Source organism: Aquila chrysaetos, chromosome 23 (assembly GCF_900496995.4).
Source record: "Aquila chrysaetos chrysaetos chromosome 23, bAquChr1.4, whole genome shotgun sequence".
NCBI lineage: Eukaryota > Metazoa > Chordata > Aves > Accipitriformes > Accipitridae > Aquila > Aquila chrysaetos.
This window is the reverse complement of record NC_044026.1, coordinates 4,012,954-4,034,197: the sequence shown is the minus strand read 5'-3', so window position 1 is coordinate 4,034,197 and position 21,244 is coordinate 4,012,954. Positions and strand designations below refer to the sequence as shown.

The following is a 21,244-nucleotide window of genomic DNA, read 5'->3' as shown; positions in this document are numbered from 1 at the left end:
AACTACCTGAAAGGAGGCTGTAGTGAGGTGGATGTCGCTCTCTTTTCCCAAGTAACAAGTGGTAGGACGAGAGGAAACAGCTTCAAGTTTCAGCAGGGGAGGTTTAGGTTGGATATTAGGAAAAATTTCTTCACCAAAAGGGTTGTCAGGCATTGGAACAGGCTGTTCAGGGAAGTGGTCGAGTCCACCATCCCTGGAGGTATTTGAAAGACATGTAGATGTGGTGCTTAGGACATGGTTTAGTGGTGGACTTGGCAGTGTGAGATTTACAGTTGGACTCAATGATCTTAAGGGTCTTTTCCAACCTAAATGATTCTGTGACATCATTGAGAGTATTGCAGCCAGTCTTGTCCCTTCCCCTCCCCCCAAATACAAGAAAGACATTCATAACCTGAAGTGATTTCAGTTGAGGGTGACCAGGATGGTCGAGGGACTTGAATAAGTGATGTACAAGGCTGAGAAATTGCTCAGCTTGGAGAAGACTTCAAAGGGACCTAATAGCAGCCTTCCAGTACCTACAAAGACATAATCAGGGAAATACAGTCAGGTTATTAGTAGCGGTGCAAGATAAGAGATAGTAGTCCTAAACTGAAAGGAGAGATTCCAACTGGATACATGGATAAACTTTTTTACCTATGAGGATGGTCGAGCTTTGGAACAGGTTGCCCAGAGGTGTAGTGCCATCTCCATCCTTGGAGGCAGGTCCTTGGAAAGACCTGACTGGAGAAAGCTCTGAGTAATCTGGTCTGATCAGATCTATAACCTGAATTATTCTAGAATTTCATGAACTCAAAAGGGTTTCTCCCAGAGCCTGTAATGGAACAATAGCTTTAATTTCATTCTGATATTTCTGATGTTGCAGTAAGACAACTCATATGCTAAAATATTAGGAAGATAAGTAAGTGTGTGAGGTATAGAATGTGCTTATGCAATATATATGGTAAAAAATTATGGTTTTGTGTTTGTATGTGTTAAGAATCTTTTGATGGAATATGATAAGCAAGGAGAACAGCTGGATTCTGAAAAAGGCAGAGCAAATAATCTTGAACGTCAGATAGATGACCTCACAAGACAGCTACAGGTGTCATCCCAGCAGGTTAGTTCTGTATGTGCGTCTGATCTATTGATAATTACAGTAAAAATTATTTTACCTATTGAGCATAAGTTTTATTCATGTGATTGTTTACTATATATAGTTTCATACATAACCTAAGTGCATTTTGGATAGTGACTTGAAATTCAGGTGTGGGGTTTTTTTTCAACATCTGATCTCTTATCTGGGCCGTGACAAAGGTAAATATATCTAGAATGTCTGGCTTTTTCAATAAAAAGGGTTTAATTTGCACCAGGTCAATTCACAGAAAAGAGTAGGTGATCACCTCTGGCTTGATTTGGAGGTACAACTCTGCTGCATGTACTAGATACAAAAACAAAGTAGCAAAGTTGCACTATTTCTCTGATTTCACACCTATGCTTCTAATGAAGTACAGTAACCTTCAACTGTTGCATTTTTTTCTTCTGTTTCTTAGACAGAATGTGGTTTTGTTATTTGATCAACCGTGTTTACACGTACTGAATTAATTATGGTTTTTTGCATCTTTCACAAGGATGAGACTCTAGGATGCATTGTAGACTATAGTGGCATTCAGAAGAGTTTAAAATGGCATTAAGCAGCTGTGAGACACATTTTTGCAAAGCTAACTGCAATGGGTTTGGGATTTAGGATTAAAGTCCCAGGCCCTTTTACATAGTTACACTGAAGATCCACCTAGGCCACCATTTCCTTATAAACAGAAGCTACCAGTGAATAGCGTAGGAATAAATGACAAATAGTAGCATATATTCTGCTGATTATGCAGACGTTGAATTTTTTAAGTTTGTTATGAAGTATTTTGTAAATAAAAATGCTGTTTAGGTAATTGGCAGCTTCTTTCACTTATACTTTGCTCTTAATCTGCATAATAGAGACCGAGATGAAACATTGAAGATGTCAAAATTAAATCTTTTAAAATCATTGCAAAAATAGCCCAGATACAGGAGGAGTTCTTACTATGTACTGATACAGTCTCATTGAAGGTTTGGTGGTGCTGCAGTTAAATCTTTTCTAGGAATTAATAGTATGATCATTTATTTGTAAATACAGCAGCTGTATTTGACGTGGGGCAATATGTACTCGAACATTGCATATCATTGTGGGAGGAGGGTGATTCTTGCAGAAAGCATAAATGTTGGGGTATTTTTTTCAGATTTCTTGTAATTCTAGCCATCTTACAGAAAGCAGGACAAATGAACTCTGAACAAAATAAGCAAATTGTGCTAGTGACTTAAATTTAGCCTATTTCTTATTCTGGTTTAAAACAAGATGGACAAGACTCATCTGTAGGAGTGCTGTTTGTAAGGGAGTTGGATAGAAATCAGTGTTTGTTTTTTTTAAATATAGACAACATCTTATCTGTCAAAGTCATACACAACTTCATCTTATATTTTTATCTTTCCACTATGATCATTTCAGCATGATCAGTTACACTCTGCTAATGAAGACCTCCTGGCTCGTGTTGAAACACTGCAACATAATGCTAAGCTGCTGGAAGCTCAGATACTGGAGATACAAAGAGCCAAGGCAAAGGTTGACAAAGAACTAGAAGCTGAAAAGCTTCTGAAAGAACAGAAAACAAAGGTAGTACTCTGTAGAGATGGTGAATGGGCTGAAGCATTACTTTCACTGGATGTGACTTGTGTCAGACCTTTGTAAACCGTGTTTTTATAGAACAAGTTCCATTCTTTCTCTTCTTGTTACTTGACTCGATCTTTTTTGAAGGCTGTTCATTGAAAGAACTTTGCAAGACTGCCACTTAGAGTAGATTGGGGATTGTTACAGAATGTGAAAAACCACTTCATTATCTTCTGGGTTTTTCTTTGGTTCCCAGTGATTTCCTAAAAAAAAAAAAAAAAAAAAAAAAAAATCTTTGTACAACCTAAGTCTGTGTGTGTGTCTAAGTGTAAATAGATGCTGACATCTATTTTGAAATTGGACTGCCTAATTGACAAGTATATAAATTTCAGGAACATAGTGGTGCTCTCCAAGAAATGGAGGAGCTTCAGATGCAACTTCAGAAGGAAAAGAAACATCTGCAGAAAACTATGCAAGAGCTAGAGCTGGCCAGAAAGGTAGAGTTGCTGTTCATGTTAGTGCTTAATGGACTACCAAAGATTTTGGCTCATCTTTCTCTGTTGAATGCCTCCCTTTCTGTTGTGAGGAGTCTTAAGCCCAAGGTTGGCAAAAGAGAAAACATGAGGGCTTTTACCCCTGGTTTTGTGTTTGCAGAGCTGATGTATGCTTTTGGGTTTGGGTTGGTTTTTTTTATTTTTTGTTTGTTTGGTTGGTTTAGCTTGGGTTATATGGCCTGTCATGAGTAGAAATAGGAATAGAATTGAGATGTCTCGAGTACTCATATGGTGCACTACCCAGAAGCTGCCCTTGTAAGGACTGAAGGTGATGGAAACTAATATCTGCAAAATACCTACTGGTAAAACCTAAAACTAGCAACAGGTTTTTCAAAGCTTCTGGTTTTTGTTTTAAAACAGACTATTTACTGAGGATGTGGAAACCTGATGGATGGGTGTTGCTTGTGGATATGGATAGTTGTAAAGTTTTTTGTTGGATAGGCAATATAGTTTTTTAACTGTATTAAAAAAAAAAAAAAAGTTCTTAGCAGCCAAGGCAGATTGTAAGCTATAACTTCATTGTGTGTACCTTGCAGGATGCTCAAAAGAGTACACTGATGGATATGGAAATAGCTGATTATGAAAGGCTAGTAAAAGAACTTAATCAGAAGATTAGTGATAAAGACAGCAGAATAGAGGATCTCGAGCAAGAGACTGGGATTCAGAAACAGAAGCAAGAGACACTACAGGAAGAAATAAGTGAGTAAACTATAAACAGCAAGAGTCACTATGGTGTGGTTAGTAATGGTAAAAAAATACAATTCAGAAACAACTTCTCAAGTCGATGAGTGAGAGTAAGGTTTGCAGGAAATACTAAACAGTTACATAGTCAAAATTACTTTTCCATAAAGGAAACTTTACTAGGTTATCAGTCACTTGATCTAGTATTCAGCAAATAAGAGCCAATTGCTTGCCTGATAAACTGTGTTTCTCACCTGATGAAGTTAATAATAAGTTCTGAAAGTCAGTGACTGACAGGGGTTTTCTTTCTGACATACCACACTCATAAAACTTTACCAGTTAGCATGTGGTTAAAAATTTCGTTTCTTTCTATCCTTAAGTGTAAGTCTTAAAACAGTTTCATTTATTCGAAGATCTTTGTGATACTTGGGAATAGGACACTAAACTTACTGTAAGCTACTTGTTTGCAGCTCTTAAGAAATCTGTCAGAATTTGCTTAAATATTTTCCAATATTTTTAAGGAAATATAGGAGGGGAAGTTTCCTTTGCCTATAACTGCTGTTTTCTGCATTAGAGTCACTTCAGTCAACTATGCAACAGGATGAGGAAAGAAATGCCAAGATAAAACAACTCCTGGTGAAAACCAAAAAAGAACTGGCTGATTCAAAACAAGCTGTAAGTCCAGATGTTAATGACTGTGTATTCCATTTTTAAACTAACTTTTAAAAAATGGGCTGGTAACTGAATTGTTAAGTTGCTGAGGTTTGGGGTGCTTTAATAACCAGATAATTTTATCATGCAGGAGAATGACCATCTAATGTTGCAGGCATCATTAAAAGGGGAACTGGAAGCCAGTCAACAACAAGTGGAAGCCTATAAGGCAAGAAACTTCACTTCTTTATTAGTATAAGGTTTCTTATATAAGTAATAAGGTTTCTTATATAAGTAATAACCCCTAACCCTAATATAAGTAATGAGGGTGTGATTTGCACTGGGCAGATGGACTATAGGCTGAAGAATGAAAAGGTGTTATTTTTATTACTTGGGTACTTGTTTTTTTTCTTGAATGAGTTTTGTCTCTTTGCTGCTTTCCCCAAATAGTTCCCTTGTGATGTTGTTTAAACAGCTTTACCCTTTCTTCCTCTTTCCCTTTCCACCAAAAGAGAGGACTCCATAATTTGAAGCTTGTAACTGGGATATGTTTTAGAATAATTTCTTTAAAAATGGAAGTTGCTCAGTTTAAAAACAAAAGAATGTAACATCATCAGAAACCTCAAGTGTTGTCCATCTGTATAAATTTTGTTGGTTGGACAGAATAGGAATTGAAGGTAATGAAAGGTAGCAGGGAGGGGAAGGGAGAGGCGTTGGCTTTCTTAAATGCTGCCACCCCACCACTGTAATTTTCTCTTCAATTCTCTCTTCAAAAAAAATTTTTTTTTTTAATTAAGTACGTTGTAGCCCATGTCTATTTTTTTTCTTCTATTTTTGTTGGATTTTAATTTTATATTCACCAGTTCTGTGCAGGAATTACTATAGTAGAATCTTAAGTGCTCTGTGGCATGCCCTCTTGGAGAGGGAACAAAAAATTCTGTCACAGTGAAGTTTTCAACTGACTTTTTCAGATTCAAGTGGCTGTACTAACATCAGAAAAGCATAAAGTTCAGGAACACCTGCGAACTTCTTCAGAGCAACACCAGCGTACGTTGAGTGCTTACCAGCAAAAAATTGCAACCTTGCAAGAAGAGTGCAGAGCAGCCCAGGTACTCTAGTGGAAGAAGTAATGTTAGAGACTTTAGAAGGGAGATTTACTCCACTCACTGTCTGCTTTTCTAAAAATATTTTGAGGATCTTTCACTCTTGTCTTTTTGTCTGTCAAGTATTGGGAGTTATCTCAGTGCTTAATGTATTTGAGTGGTATAGAGGAGAGGCCAGACTCTGTCCCGGTTGTCATGTATCACTTGTGGTGGAACATCTGAACTGCACTCTTATATTTCCAGTAGGAAAAACCTTGCAGTGGTAGTAGGGTGTTGGAGTTCATTCCAGATGATCAGCAAGTATACACTGAGGGGGGAAAAAAAGAAGTCTTTAAAGAAAAGGGGGGAACAACAAACATAAAAGGAGTGTAACTTGCTCCATATAAAAACAGTTAACACAGATACCACTTTAAAAAAAAAAAACCTGTGAAAAATATATTTGCAAGCACCTTTTTAATATGCTGCTGTAAGACCAGCTTCTTAATTGGCAGCTGAGCTACAGGTGAAACTGATGCTACTGCTGAGGTTTTTATTATTTCTGGGTTTTTGTCCATATGACACTGTTAGATGTTCCTGGAATCTAGTGTGTGCATTGGAGACGGACAGATTCAGAATATACTAGGACTGTTATGTTCAAACTATCTTTATGGAGATTACTGCATCACTCTATGGCCCCTCTTGTATGATAGGTGTGCATCCTGCAGATAAGTAACAGTTGAACACAGCCTCTCAAAAAAACTTCTGCATTTTAAAAAGGTGAACTGAAATGGACAAACTTTGTGGTTGCTGCTACAGGAGGCTTGCCAGCGTTGTACTGGTAGATACAGATCATGGTTTTACAAATGCATTCTTCATAACTGGGGACTTGCGGTACCTACCCATGGTAGCTTGCTCCTTGATGTTGTGAAACCAGTCAGGGTGTAGATCTTCCATGATGGCATGGCTTGAAGCTGTTGGAAGATTAGCCTTCCTCTTTAGCTGTGTCCCCTACATCCCGCCCCTACATCCAGAAAACAGATATTATTACAAGGTTATTAAAGAAGGAAAATTCTGTCTAAAGGAAAGGTGGACACTGTTGTGGTTTAACCCCAGCTGGCAACTAAGCACCACACAGCTGCTTGCTTACTTCCCCCCCCACCCAGTGGGATGGGGGAGAGGATCAGGCTAAAAAAAGCAAAACTTGTGGGTTGAGATAAAGACAGTTTAATAGGACAGAAAGGAAAATAATATGACAATAATAATAATAAAAGAACTAGAATATACAAAACAAGTGATGCACAATGCAATTGCTCACCACTTGCCAACTGATGTCCAGTTAGTTCCTGAGCAGCAATCCCCCCAGGCCAACTCCCCCCAGTTTATATACTGGGCATGACGTCACATGGAATAGAATACCCCTTTGGCCAGTTTGGGTCAGCTGTCCTGGCTGTGTCCCCTCACAACTTCTTGTGCCCCTCCAGCCTTCTTGCTGGCTGGGCAGGAGAAGCTGAAAAATCCTTGACTTGGTCTAAACCCTACTGAGCAACAACTGAAAACATCAGTGTGTTATCAACATTCTTCTCATACTAAATCCAAAACGTAAAGCTATACCAGGTAGTAGAAGGAAAATTATCTCTATCCCAGCTGAAACCAGGACAGACATGAAAGCAGATAGTAGGTTAGAAGGCAAAATTCATGCTGGCATTTAAGGCTGTCTACCTGAGGACTTAGGACTGTTCTAGCTCACATAGTTCGACTGGAAGAAAAGAGAATGATTAATTTAAAGAAAATCCCACAAATCTTACAGACTCCAGAAAAGCTGGAGCAGTGGCTAATTGGGGTCAGCACCATGGAATTTCACTCACCAGTTCAACACAAGGGAAGCTTTCCAAAATCCTCCTCTTGGACATGAGAGCATCTTAGTCATCTCAAAGATGACTAATGAATCCATGACCTTCTGAGATCCAAGAATGAAAATCTGCATCTGTGTTTTATTAGAAAAATATACAACATGAGTACTTGAAGGATGGGAATAATTTGTGCTGTATAGTGTACAGTCAAGGATGAAGCTATGTTGTGAGGTAATTTTCTGTATGTCCGCAGAAAGTCATGTATCAGCTGAATTTAGAAGACAGACCAAGCACACTTACATTCAACTAGAATATTATCTCTTGTGCTGTGTATTACCATTACAAGATTAACTTAACTCCTCAAAGTTATGCATAACTTTAAGGCATATTAGATTTTTTTCACCTGGGTAGTATAGAAGGAGAACAGAATTATCCCTTTTTTTTTCCTTCACCTTTGCCTTCATTTAAAGCTGTTTGATAGAACCGCTTGCTTGTGAATCCCTGCTGAAAGTAATTTCTTTAATTTGCAAGTATTCTTTCTTTAATACTGTATGGTAAAATCAGTGTCTCAAGTTTCACATTTTATGATATTTAAAGTCTAAAGAAACATGATCTGTTATGGTAGTCACAATTTTAATTATCCATTTAAAGGCAGAAAATGCAACAAGTGGTTCTTAATGGTTTTTTTCAATATACGATGCGTTTCATTTTAGAGAAATAAGGGAGCTATAGTCAACAGCATAACTTATTAAGCGTTTTGTTTTCTATGTGATAGGCTGAACAAGCATCTGTTACATCTGAATTCGAGAGCTACAAAGTCCGTGTTCATAATGTTCTAAAACAGCAAAAGAATAAATCTGCTTCTCAGACAGAATCTGAGGGAGCCAAACAAGAAAGGTAAAACTAAAATTTTTATATGCATACAGAAAAATACTGATACTCAAGTTATTGTGTTTGTCTTTCTAATTCCTGACCAACAAGTGAGTTCCACTATTTAACTCTTTGCTTGAGTTAGGAAAGTATCAGAAGGGAGGCAGTTTGCTTCCCCAGTTCCTTTGGTAAAGGCAAAGCACGATTTCCAACTAAGAAGAAAAGAGCAGGTGGGTACTGTTCAGCTGAGCTCACTTTTAACTTTTTCAGGAAGGAATGGTTTAGTGTAAGTAAAGCTCTGGCTGCCTATTCAGTCATCAGTTCCAGCAGATTTACAAAATACTGTTGTCCTATTAGCTGTTATATGAGGAAAGACTTGGGAAAAAAAAAAAAAAATTACACTGCCAAAAGTTCCCTGAAAATCATTTAAGTATAGTCGTAAATTCAGATTTGCTTCAGAAAATGCCTGAACCCACTGTAAAACTAGATCAGTTCCTGTAAGTTATTTTTATAAGTTATTGATACCTGTCCTTGGTGACAGACTGGGCATTTATGCACGAGGTGTCAAAAGTCATTTCTGACAACAGATCTTAAACCAGTACTTGCAATTGCCGCTAAAAATCCACCAGGGGGAGACTTGTGCTTTGTTAGAGGACTTTGGTTTTATGGTTGGTTTGGGTTTTTTTCATGTATCTACCTCTTCTTTTCTTGGAAGCAAGCAAACTACAAGAGTTGCATTTCTTTCTCTTGTTTTTGAAGAATTTTGAGAAGTTTTGGTATTGTTAAGTTTTTGTGAAAGAGGGTCACCATGGAAACCAAGTGGACAAGTAATCAAGCCATAAACAGAGGAGAAACAGTTTTCAAAGAAATTATTTACAAGTATCAACTCCAAGGGTTAATGAGATATACAGTTAATGAGATAATGAAGATGTCCACATATATAAATACAGAAAGCATAAAAGGAGAATGTGTGTGACTTAAGGCTTTTTCTTCCTGGTGTATCTGATTTTGATTTATTTCTGACCAACACAGTTCATCTGTTTTTATGGATTGATGTTGCTTTCTAGTCCTTTGCTCAAAATCACCTCCAACCTTTTGTCTCCTGTATTGAGTCTCATTGAACTGATGTGCATTTACTAAACAAAAAACCCTCCACCACCTTTAAGAAGAAATTGTTTCTCCCATCTGCTTCGCACATATTATTCTCCTTCTATCTTGTTCCTCCAAACCAACTTGAAGTAGAAAGTGGTAGCAGGCACACTTTCTTCCCACTAGTTATGTTCCCAACTGTTCAGATGGGATGCAATAAATCTATTTGTACCTGTATTGAAACATGATCAGAGCTTTCCTAATTGTTTCTGCTGCAGTCACATTCTAAGATTATTTTGGTCATAGTGCTGTATTGTTTTAATTATTAAATAAGCAATTTGGATCAGCTATCCAAAATGTTGCAGATATAATATAGGTTCCGAAATAATATAATTCTTTTTAAATGTGTGTTGCTTATTTCTTTTTTTTTTTTTTTTTTTCCCTTGTAGAGAACAGTTGGAAATGGTGATAGATCAACTTAAAGTTAAGCTGCAAGATGCTCAGCATAATTCACAGATGAATGCGTCTGAACTCCAGGCATTGCAGTCTGAACACGACACCCTGCTGGAAAGACACAATAAGATGCTGCAAGAGACTGTTGCAAAAGAGGCAGAACTCCGTGAAAAGTATGGTCTGCTGTTGAATAGATATAGATATTTTATTTTGTGTGAACTTTAAGGGCTGGGCATGTAGTGGCCTATAACTGTACTCAAAGAAAGGGCATAATTGTTGAGAAAGTACAAGGAATTTTCAAAAGGATTGTTTGCTATTTTTCATGAGCCTTCAGAAGTTTCAGCATGAAAATGAAGGAGTAGCTGATCAGGGAATTTGAGATTTCTGCAAGCTTTCTACCTGACAACTATCAGATTTAAAAATTAACATTTTTTTTAAGCACATTGACTATTTTTAAGTCCAGTGCTCAGCGCTACATTTGTGTTGGACTGCTTAGCTAAATTTTATGGGTGTTTCCTGTTAGAGAAATAAGGTAGTTAAATGCAGAGCAAATGATTTCACTGACCAAATATCCAGTCCTGTGTCCACCAAGTGCCTTTCTTACAGAAGGTAGTGGGGTTTAAGTCTATGCTTGCCACAATCTTAATTTGCTGTTTCTTTCAGAATGAAAAGAGACTATTTAATCTGTATCACTTTTTGAAAAATCACATGAGTACCTAATACTTGACCTCTTCAAAAAGGGTCTTTCCTTGTCTTTTTTTCTCTAGGGTACAAAGAAGTTCACATGAAATACTCATTCGAAATTACCACTGACTATTAGGAACCGTTGACTTCTTGTCACTGTCTTTATACTGTTTTATCTGTTCCTGATAGCCACATGATGATTCATTGTAATCAACTAAATTATGTCCTTCTGCATTTTTCTGGAAAGAACCCGTATCACAGTAGGTTCCCTTTGTACCCAGAGAGACTAGCTCTTTGCTACCCTGGCTATATTTAAGCTTATATGCTTATAAGGGCAAGTCCTATGCTTAGTCTTTCTGTACATGCACTTGTTTAATTGCTTGTGACAACTTTGTCGTGCTTCTGGAGTACCTCCAGACCAAGTACAATTGATATGTTACTGACATTTTTCTTGCTAACAACTACACTCTTCTACCGTCTTTTGCACTGTAAAGTTGAAGCTTAAAAAAATTAAATTTAGCTGCTTAGAAACTTGTTTTCAGAAGTCCTGCATAAGTGTTTGGTAAAGAAATGTTAAAGAAAGTGGAGTATAAGGTAGGTGACATGCCCTGTATGACACTATAAACAGTCAAGGTGCAGTTTTAGAATTTAAGAATGTTTGGACAGCAGTGTCTCTATTTAAATTTTTTCCCAAAGATGTGTGAATTTTGTGTTCTGAAATAGAAATCAAGAGTTTATATAGCACAGTGCATTCATATGATAGGTAATAAGTGTAACTTTTTCAGTCTTAGATTTTTCCCTATCAAAAGAGGAATTTAAATGGAAAAAAGTTGCACTGTCATTGTAAGATAACTATACATATGAAAATTGAAAACTACTTTAAACTCTAAAAATTTTGAAATATAAAAATGGCAGTCTTTTGCTATTCACTTCTTATGGTTTGTGTATACGCTGTTTTCAGGCTCTGCACAATACAGTCTGATAACATGGTCATGAAAACAGAGCATGCCCAGACTTTGAGTCAGCTGACAGCCCAGAATGAAGCTCTCCGGAACAATTTCAGAGATCAAGTCAGGAACCTGCAAGAAGAGCACAGGAAGACAGTAGAGACACTTCAGCAGCAACTGTCCAGAGTAGAAGCTCAGCTCTTCCAACTCAAGAGTGAAACAAGCACTAGAGGTAACTTTCAGTCACAATACCAGGTTTTCTTGGGTTAGATACAAATTTGTGTACCTGAGTCTGAATCTAAAACATGCTTATAGTTTGTGGTTCCGTAATACACCAGAAACCTTATCTGGAGAATCTGCAGCATGTGCTATCAATCCACTGATACCAAGTAAGGAATGTGTCTTTGTTATTACTGTCCCTTTGGAATCTTAAGGTACTTGAATGCGCCCAGAGGAGGGAACAAAGCCGGTGACAGGGCTGGAAGGCATGTCCTGTGAGGAGCGGCTGAGGACTCTGGGCTTGTCTAGTCTGGAGGGAAGGAGGCTGAGGGGCAACCTCGCTGGTCCCTGCAGAGTCCTGAGGAGGGGACGTGGCGAGGGGGGTGCTGAGCTCTTCTCCCCGGGATCCAGCGATGGGACGCGTGGGAATGGCGCAAAGCTGCGCCAGGGGAGGTTCAGACGGGACATTAGGAGGCATTTCTTTACCGAGAGGGTGGTCAAGCCCTGGAACAGGCTTCCTCGAGAGGTGGTCGATGCCCCAACCCTGTCAGTGTTGAAGAGGCGTTTGGACAATGCGCTTAATAACATGCTTTAAGTTTTTGGTCAGCCCTGAAGTGGTCAGGCAGTTGGACTAGATGATTGTCGTAGGTCCCTTCCAACTGGAACTGTTCTGTCCTAGAATCTGCATCACTGTTATCTCTTCCGCAGAATCTGCATTGTCAGACAGATAGAGGGAAATTACTTTGTAAATATTTGGTGCTCTTCTTGTCAAGTTTGTCTCAGATCTTGGAGCATACTGAACCTCTGCCTCCAGTATGAGGGGTAAAGCTAAAGAAAAGTGTATTGAAAGCTGTTTCAACAATGTTTGTTATTGGTATACCTGCTATTTGATCCCTCTTCAAATTTAAGATTTTACCGTGTTGAAGCTCAAGTGCTGTTTTTATATCTGTGAAGTTACTAGCTAGAATGTAGTTGGACATTTGCCAAGCAGCAGTAACAGTTTAAGAACTTGCTCTTTCCATATGTTACTGCAGCAGCAGGATAGTGTGCACAGTATTAAAACAGAACAATTTACACCTCCCACAGGACTGGTTGAAAGAAAAGCTAATTCTGTTTTGCTTTAAAACATTTGACACTTGTATCATAACTACAACATATCTTTAGGGAGAGTTTCATGGAGGTTTCATAGTCACTGAAATAAAAATTGCCAATCAAGTTTGGATTTAGAAACTGGCTTTGATTGTTATGGTCATTTGGAGTGAAAGGCTATGTTTTCTATTATTAACGTTATGTGTGTGTCTGGCTTTCTCCCTTTTCTTCACCTTTCCTCCCCCTGCTTTTTGAAGACTATTTAATATACTGCTCTCCAGTCTGAGACAGTCACACCTATGAAATAGCCCTACCAATTTCATTCTGATGACAGACATCAGTAAATATCTTTCAGGTCCAGCTGTTTCAAATCCAGCAACGAAGAACTTAAGAGAACGGCGAAACACTGACCTTCCTGTTCTCGATGTGCACTCTGTAGCTAGGGAAGAGGGAGAAGGTATGGAAACAACAGACACAGAGTCTGTCTCTTCAGCCAGCACCTATGTACCATCCTTGGAACAACTTCTGAACTCCCCAGAAGCAAAACTTGGTAGGTAGAACATGTGGCTTTTTGAAGCACTTGCCTACATAAGTTGCAGAAGTTTGTGCCCTCAAAATATCTGAGAACGTTGTGTTTTCATGCTTTTAGGTGCAAGACACAAGTCTATTTAAGTGCTACTGAGTTGACACTATCCTGAATTTCTGTAGGAGTTTTGTCCTTGAGTAAGGACTAACAATAAAACATTGCTATAGGTTTTAGTGATTTAAAGATGTCATATTGGAAAAGACTGGATGAGCAAGTCAGTGAATAGTTATGGAACTTTTTGTATTCTGGACACATCTCCACTAGAGACAATTAAGTGCTGATTTAACTCTTGTTAATGAAAGGATAAAATGGTCATCTTAATGTGGCTTATTAGAACAGGATTTTATTCATAGTCTTTTTCTAGGAAACTGAAAGCCAGCATGAAGAACAATGTTCTAACAGTCCCCCAAAAAGTAGAAAAATATATCGTAATATCTAATCATGTTTTAAAAGTCTACTGAACACTTAGTGGAGAACTGTTGAAAATCTCCATCTATGGGTAGGAAACAAGGGGTAAATTAAAACCATGTATCTTGACGTACTTAGAACTGATTTGCCAATCCCCTTCTAATATACTTTTACATACAAAAATAGATCACAAAACATGCATGTGGAAGCAGCAATGATGCCTGTTAATTTTGCAGTCTGACTCTGCATGGATTTTGTTTCTAAGAAACTACATTAATCAAGTCTTAAGTTAGTACAAAGTAGATGCAAGTGCTTTTTCTTTTTCTCAGTTTTCTTTTCCAATTAATTGCAGAACCACCTCCATGGCAAACAGAACTCACCAAGGATGAACTGATTCAGAAACTAAACACAACAGCGAAGAGTGCTGATCACTTGAATGAATTACTTCGTGAATCAGAAGCAACCAATGCAATCCTAATGGAACAAATAAAGGTTAGCAGACATGCAGGAAATGTGGGGACAGCTGTAATTTCTGTAGTCTGTTTCTTAGACCAAATGTTTAACACCAAATATGTTTCAGGAAATCCCAGTCCATAAAAATTTGGTGATACAAAACTTAATTTTGGAAGGGCTTTTATTCCACAGGACTAATTAGCACTTCCAGAGTTGACTTCAGTTTTGGGTTTTTTTTTCCCCACAATTTCTAGTCAAGGGTGTGGGGGGAAGTGGAGTAAAAGCTGCTACAAAGAAAAAAAAAAACAAAACCAAACCTCAAGATTTTGGAAGTTTAATGTTTAGTAAAGTGCCTTTACTGTTGTCACTTAGATAAAAGCAGTAAATCCCAAGGGAAGCATCATCTGGTTTCTCTTCCTGTAACCCCTTTTAGCTGTCTTAAGGTAAAAGAAGATATATGTTTAGAGATACATGTACTAATAGAGTTTGGTTTGGTTTGTTTTTATTGTACCTCCTTGAGTTTTATGAAAACATTTTTGAAGTTAGCATATTCTTTAAACATGCTAAGCTTTCTTTTATAAAATGTTTCTTAATGAATGATAATATTGTTAAATCTTTGATCCACATTGCTTATTTAGCTGTTCAACACTTTATCACTGAAATTGAATAGTTAGTACCATGTATCATAACTACTGCACAGATTTTCTCAAAAAATGTTATTTTTGATCAATAAAAAGTTATTTCTGGACAACATTATCATATGTTCAATTTTTACTGGATTTTTGTCCAGAATATGTTGCTATGCACACATTATTCTTTTTGAAGCAAGCTGCATAATTTGCTTTTTAGCTCTCCCAAAGACCTTTGTTCAATTGCTCATTATATGAAGCAAACAATAGTGCATATTTTTTTCCCCTCATCTGCAGCTTCTTAAGAATGAAATAAGAAGATTGGAAAGAAATCAAGAGAGAGAAAAGTCTGTGGCTAATCTAGAATACTTGAAGAATGTTCTACTGCAGTTCATATTTCTGAAATCGGGAAGTGAGAAAGAAAGGCTGCTCCCTGTAATAGACACCATGTTGCAGCTCAGCCCTGAAGAGAAGGGGAAGCTAGTTGCAATTGCCCAAGGTAGGTGGTGTTCAAAATATTGTCACAAAAAAGGAGAAGTGGAAAAAAAGGCAACTGAAGTTCTGTGCTTTCTTTTATGTAGACCTTTGAGGAAAAACAAAGCTTAGCAGCATAATGCCAGTGAGCTAGCAATAAAACCATTTTGCTCTGTTGGGAAGTTACTATTCAGTTTTCAGAAAAGAGAACAAATACCCCAAAATATAAATAAAATTAAGGTAAAATAGAATTTCTTCTGAAACATACACATTTTAGGAAGACGATAGTAAGTTGTGAAAATATAATAAGTTCATGTTTTGAGTAGAGTTAAAAGATTTCTGTTAAAGTGATCATAAAATAGAGGTTAATATAAATTAATTACTTTCTTGGCAGATGTTCTAAGAAGATAATTAAAGTGGTCCTCTCAAGGCAGTACTGCAGATCTAATATTAGTTTCAATATATTAACTTTAAAAATCTCTTCAAGTATGGTTTTTGTTTAAGAAATAAAGGAACTAGGGAAGGGAAGAAAAAGAGTTAAGCCTTTGCAAGAAATTAACCCAAGCGCTGACCGTCCATTTCAAATACTCTGAGCGTTTGTCCCCTTAACACTTTGTAAGGTATTGTTCGTCACGTCTCAGTAACAACCTGTAGCTTCTTGTACTTCATTAGCAACTGACCCATACTTTATTTTAAAATTAATATAAAGAGTAAGTACCATGTCTGTATATATAAGCACTTAAAACTTGTGAACAAAATCGCATAAATAAGGGAAGTGGCAAAGTAGTGCATTCCATGATAGGCCTTGCATTTGAAAGGATGAGATGCAAATTAAGTGCATAGCATTTTGACGTTGTTCTGGCACTCTAATGAACACTGATTAGATTTTTCTGGAGAAAAGGATGTTGTAAAGAGGCCATTTATCACCTAAGTACCCAAAGCAAAGTGGGCTTGGTGATAAAATCCATGAACATATATCTATGGCAGCCCAAGAGTGGGTATTGAATGTTACCTCCTCAACAAGTTTATGAGGACAGCATTTGAAAAAGGACAGAGGCAGGGGGGAAGCAAGGTCATATAACCAAATGATGCAATGTCTGACATAATAAACTTAGTTTAAAGCATGTACTTCTTCCTCCTTCAGGTGAGGAAGAGAGTACCTCACGGCCTTCTGGGTGGGCTTCATACCTCCACAGCTGGTCGGGACTTCGATGAGACAGTGGAAACGCTGAATCTTTAAACACATTCCACAGTTGCAAAAAGAGAAATCTTAATGTAGAAGAACAATCTATTGGTGGTGTACCATTGAACTACAGGTTTTTATTTCTGTTTGTTATTTTCAGCTTTTTAGGCTCTTCTAAGAAAGAAGCCCTCAGTAGCTCTGAAAGACTGTCCTATATTATGCTCTGACAGCAGTGAACTATTCCTCTTGTAAATGTTAAAGCTGGTGATCAGAAGTATAATGAGAAGTGACAAATCAATTGCAAATTGCTCAGAAACAGAATTTGACAAACCTGTGATGGCTCTTTTGATAGTGATTTAAAAACTTGATCTAATATAGTAACTGGAATAACTAGACTTTATACTTAAAGCATTTTAAACTGTTTACAGTTTCCTTCACATATTTTTGTCAGTTTGCTAATCTACATGGTTAGTGTTACTCTCTGCACATTGAAGAAATTAAAATGGAGTTATTTCCTCTCTGGTCATGCTTACAAAATGTAAAATCACTAAGAAACAGAAGAAATGGCATTTTCTGCTTTGACTTGACTAAATTTTTAGTCTTGGTGGGTTTTTTTGTTTGGTTTTTTTTTGGGGGGGGGGTTTAGTTGGGTTTTGTTTGGTTGGGGGTTTTTTTTTTTCTTTTTTTTTGCAAAAGCTGGATTGAAAATATGAAGGCAACGGTCCGCAAAATGTAGAGGGTGCCTAAAACTATATGAAATACAATGCTTGGCACATCTGCGGCATGGTACTGTAGTAGAGGTTAATGGGGTTAATGGCACCTATGGAAGTCTTGGGATAGTACTCCAAGAATCAGAGGTCATAAGTGTGCTGAAGTTTTGGGAGAAAGGGCTTAAGCTATGTCTCTTTACCCTGAGGTTGGAAGTTTGTATTCAAGACCAGGAAGAAATAAATGTTTCATTACTGTAGTGATGTCTGTACTTAAGTGAAAAGACTACTCATACTGACATAGTCATATTGAAGACACTAAAGGAAGAATCTGAGTCCATAGGTCAGACTCCTAACAAAGACTTCTGAGAGAAAAGGACAGAGCTTTTTGTCAATAGATGCGTCTTTTAAATGTTCTAATGATTGAAGATGTTATACCCTTCTCTCACTTCTCTGCGTTTGCTCACGTCTTTTGCATAGATGAGATAATCTCTGTTCCAGGTTATTCAACAGAACACTTGGTTTTCCTCAAGAAAATTAAATCTCTGCCATAGAATTACTACTTCTATTATCAGCACCTTTTTTTAGCTTCAGTCTTCTTTTCCCCTTTATAGTCCATGCTGCCTTTCACCATCTTAATTTATTTGTAAGTTATTAAAATGCATACACGTTTTTCAACCCTGCTTACCTTTCAACCAGAGTCTTTCCATCTTTTTCACTCCTATTTTCATGCTCTCTGTGCTGTTTTACAGAGGATCATTCTCTGGTATAGATACCAATACTAAGTAGTATTCTTCCTTTTCTGTCTTAGTTGAGGCCCTGAGGAAGTGACGCTCATTCCTTTAATATTGCCCTATTCGGGGCTGAGATTAATCTGGACATAAGAACAGCAGAAAGGCAGGACATGTCGAGAATAAACTGTTCAGTAACTGTGCTTTTGGTTTAATTTTCTGCTTCTTGTATATGTTTCAGTACACAATCAACAAAGCCAACAGGCTTGCTTTAGATATTTTAATTCCTTTCCACAGTCTTAAGCACCTTCCCCCCTCCCCACCCTTCCCTTCCCTTCCTCCTCCAGTATGTGTTTTAACTGGAATCTTTATGGTTTGGGCTAACCTGTGAAAACGTTCTCTGTTTTCAGAACTTTCAGATCACAGAACTGATAAATAGTAGTGTGGGGATGAGTCTTTTAGGCATCTGTAACTTGGAAATGTAGATGGCAAACGCGAGGCTACATTTAGGCTTTCTTGCGTTTGCTTTTGAAACAATTACCATATCTTCAGCATTCACTATTTGCTCCAGATCTCAGATGTTGAATTCTAACTCCTTATTCACAGCTGGATTTGGTTAATGTCACTCAAAAGAATGCCAAAACAGAGTGACAGGAGAGATTTGAAATATGCATAAAAATAAGTGCAAGTCATTCTCCTGCTGTGATCTTAACAATGGAAGCACGTGAGTGGAAGAGTATGACTTTGTCTTGAGTGTGTAGTTTGAACTGAGTAGTTCAAACTCGTTTTGCAGCTGACCTGATTTAGTCTCTTCTGCACCATGTCTGCTCAGCTATCGCTAAAGAGCTGTGACGAGTTCCTTTTCAAATGCACATGTTTCAGAACTGTAGATTATTTAACATTGTAAGCTGTGAATAAATGTATGCAAGTAACATATATCACTGGCTGTATTAAATACCAGTTGCTTATTGACTTCTTTCAAGTCTGAGTTGCATGCTCACTGTTTTTAGTAAAGCTCACATATTGCACTTATGAATGTAGTGGACAACTTGCATTACTATATATTTTTTTTACAATGGAAGATTAAGATCTTAATTAATGTAAAAATATTTTAATAACTGCTACTAAACTGTGTTCTGTTGCTAAGATTGCCAGAACTTACCTTCGTGGCAATAAACTGTCTGTAAGCAAATATATCAAAGTTTAATATACACTTGCAGTAAATGGCATAGAAGAATGTGGACTGGAAGCAGGATTATTTTGCATAGAAAACTTTTTATATGTCATATATTTGCATTTGTAATGTACAGCATTGTAGCTGTGATTTGCTTTCAAAAAGCAATTTAAAGTTTTAACTAGTACTGCTGCTTCTTGATATACTGTGGTGTTCTTTTTCGGAAGAGCACTGTGCTGACTTTGCTTTCTGGTTCTTTTGTTCATTTGTTTGTTTTCTTTACAGTACTGTATCTGTTAGGATGTTTCCCAGAAAATGTAACCTCTGCCCAGAGTTTAAAAGCTTAGGACGGATTTTTACTCTTCTATCAGCCTGCATTCAGCCGGAGCCTAAGGAGGGCATAATTTAAAAAAAAAAAAAAAAAAAAAAAAGCGACTCTACTATCACTATGCAGAGTATATATTAATTAAAAACCAAAAATGGGAGTGATTCAGAGTTCCCAGGCCTGTGTGTGCACTGTGGCTGACTTTTTAACTATGTATGCTGACTTAGAAACGGGTTACATGCCTTTCACGTTCCCTTTACCCAGAAGGGAGATGCATCTGTGCAAGCGAAGTGTGCTCCAGCTGAAAGACAGGAAGACCAGAGCTGCTCAGGCTGTAGTGTACATGTGGCCAGTTGGATTTGAGGTTCAGGGTGGCCAAAGAGAACCCGTGTTAGAAGTGATACATGTGAAAGTAGAGTTGCTTTTTTCTTTTGTGACCCTCCTTCCCCAAAGTATAATTGAGAGAATACATGGTTATTTTCTAAATTTAAATCTTCCTTTGGCTGTTGTCCTCCATCCTTTTTGCTTTGATAACAGACAATATATCCTGAAATTGTGGAGGAATACTTCAGAACTCTCCTTAGTTTGTACAAAGTGGCTCTGAAGGCAGCTTAACCACCTGTGCTTCATCTGGCTTATGCCTTGGCTTCACCCAGTGCACCAATACTTCCTCAACTACCTGCTAGTTCTACTATTACTGGTACTGTGAAAATATCTTCCTTAGGAGCCTTGCAAATAGCAGTTACCACCCACAAGCTGAGAAACCAAATAAATGTATGAAGAGGTAAAATTATATTTATTGTAGTAATTTCAGAATTGCTAGTCTGAATAGATAAGTGTTTTGGTTGGAAATATGTCTTTTGATGGCCTTTTCATGTGGCCATCACTTCAATAAAATTCACCTTTACCCAACAGCGTGCCTTTCTTTTTCCCTGAATGTCTGTTCTTACCTGAGAAAATGCTACCTGGGTGCAAGGTAGAAAACAAGGGAATGTTTACTGTAGTGTTAAAGAGAAAGATTTTATGGATCTGGTACAGTAGCTGCAGTCTTTACTTTAGAGCACAATAACAGTGATGGGTACTTCTGGATGAATGGAGGAGGAAAACAAATTGGTTTGCTATGGTTTTTTTAGAAAAAACAATCAAGTTTTCAAAAAAACAGCTCATTTAAATTACTTCAAATGTGTTACCAGATTGTCAGATTGTTGGTGACAATATCTGACATGAAGGAGAGGGATCCAGAAGGTATTAATGTGCTTGTTAGAAGCACTCCACTTAGCTAGTACCCAAAATAAAAATACTACCTTATAAATCAGCACTCCTTCCTAATATCACTCAACTTTGAAGTGGACATAATGACCTCTTCTCTAATTCCCTGTGATAATTTTTCTGTATCTGCACAGTTGTCGTAGTGCAAGATTAGATGCTTTATGGATGAAGAGGTTGGTTGGTTGTTTGCTTGACTGAAGTGAGAGCTTAGTATGTTTATCTTCTTGCCATCCATTTTTTGTTAGGCTATGCTAATTATACAAATAGGTGGTCAGAGAGGGGATCATAAGGTGCAAAAAGGAGTTGACATAATGAATGGATATAAAACAGTCAAAAAAGAAAGGCTGATATTTCAAGTCAACTTCTTACAGCTTTCACATAAATGTATACATGCTTAGGGGAAGGGAAATAATAACCTGGCTACTTGTCAAACTGAATTTGATCTAAAATGTATCCTATTGTCTT

The 21,244-nt window shown here is 37.4% G+C and overlaps 1 protein-coding gene across 3 annotated transcripts in view; it reads left to right on the top strand.

Annotated features, from left to right (window-relative positions):
* The window catches only part of GCC2 (GRIP and coiled-coil domain containing 2), a 32,504-nt gene extending 12,082 nt beyond the window's left edge, over positions 1–20,422 (top strand). The window contains exons 10-23 of one of the 3 annotated variants that reach the window (XM_029998926.2): positions 977–1,096; positions 2,513–2,677; positions 3,064–3,168; positions 3,762–3,924; positions 4,481–4,581; positions 4,709–4,786; positions 5,529–5,666; positions 8,265–8,386; positions 9,898–10,074; positions 11,547–11,764; positions 13,196–13,390; positions 14,187–14,326; positions 15,214–15,415; positions 16,535–20,422. In XM_029998926.2, the coding sequence (XP_029854786.1) occupies positions 977–1,096; positions 2,513–2,677; positions 3,064–3,168; positions 3,762–3,924; positions 4,481–4,581; positions 4,709–4,786; positions 5,529–5,666; positions 8,265–8,386; positions 9,898–10,074; positions 11,547–11,764; positions 13,196–13,390; positions 14,187–14,326; positions 15,214–15,415; positions 16,535–16,605 (1,995 nt within the window). In that variant the 3' untranslated portion in view covers positions 16,606–20,422. Of the gene's footprint in view, positions 1–976; positions 1,097–2,512; positions 2,678–3,063; positions 3,169–3,761; positions 3,925–4,480; positions 4,582–4,708; positions 4,787–5,528; positions 5,667–7,446; positions 7,703–8,264; positions 8,387–9,897; positions 10,075–10,668; positions 10,846–11,546; positions 11,765–13,195; positions 13,391–14,186; positions 14,327–15,213; positions 15,416–16,534 lie in introns of those variants that run through there. The other 2 variants (XR_005931192.1, XM_041119477.1) reach the window with 2 other exon arrangements.
* Positions 20,423–21,244: the final 822 nt, after the last annotated feature.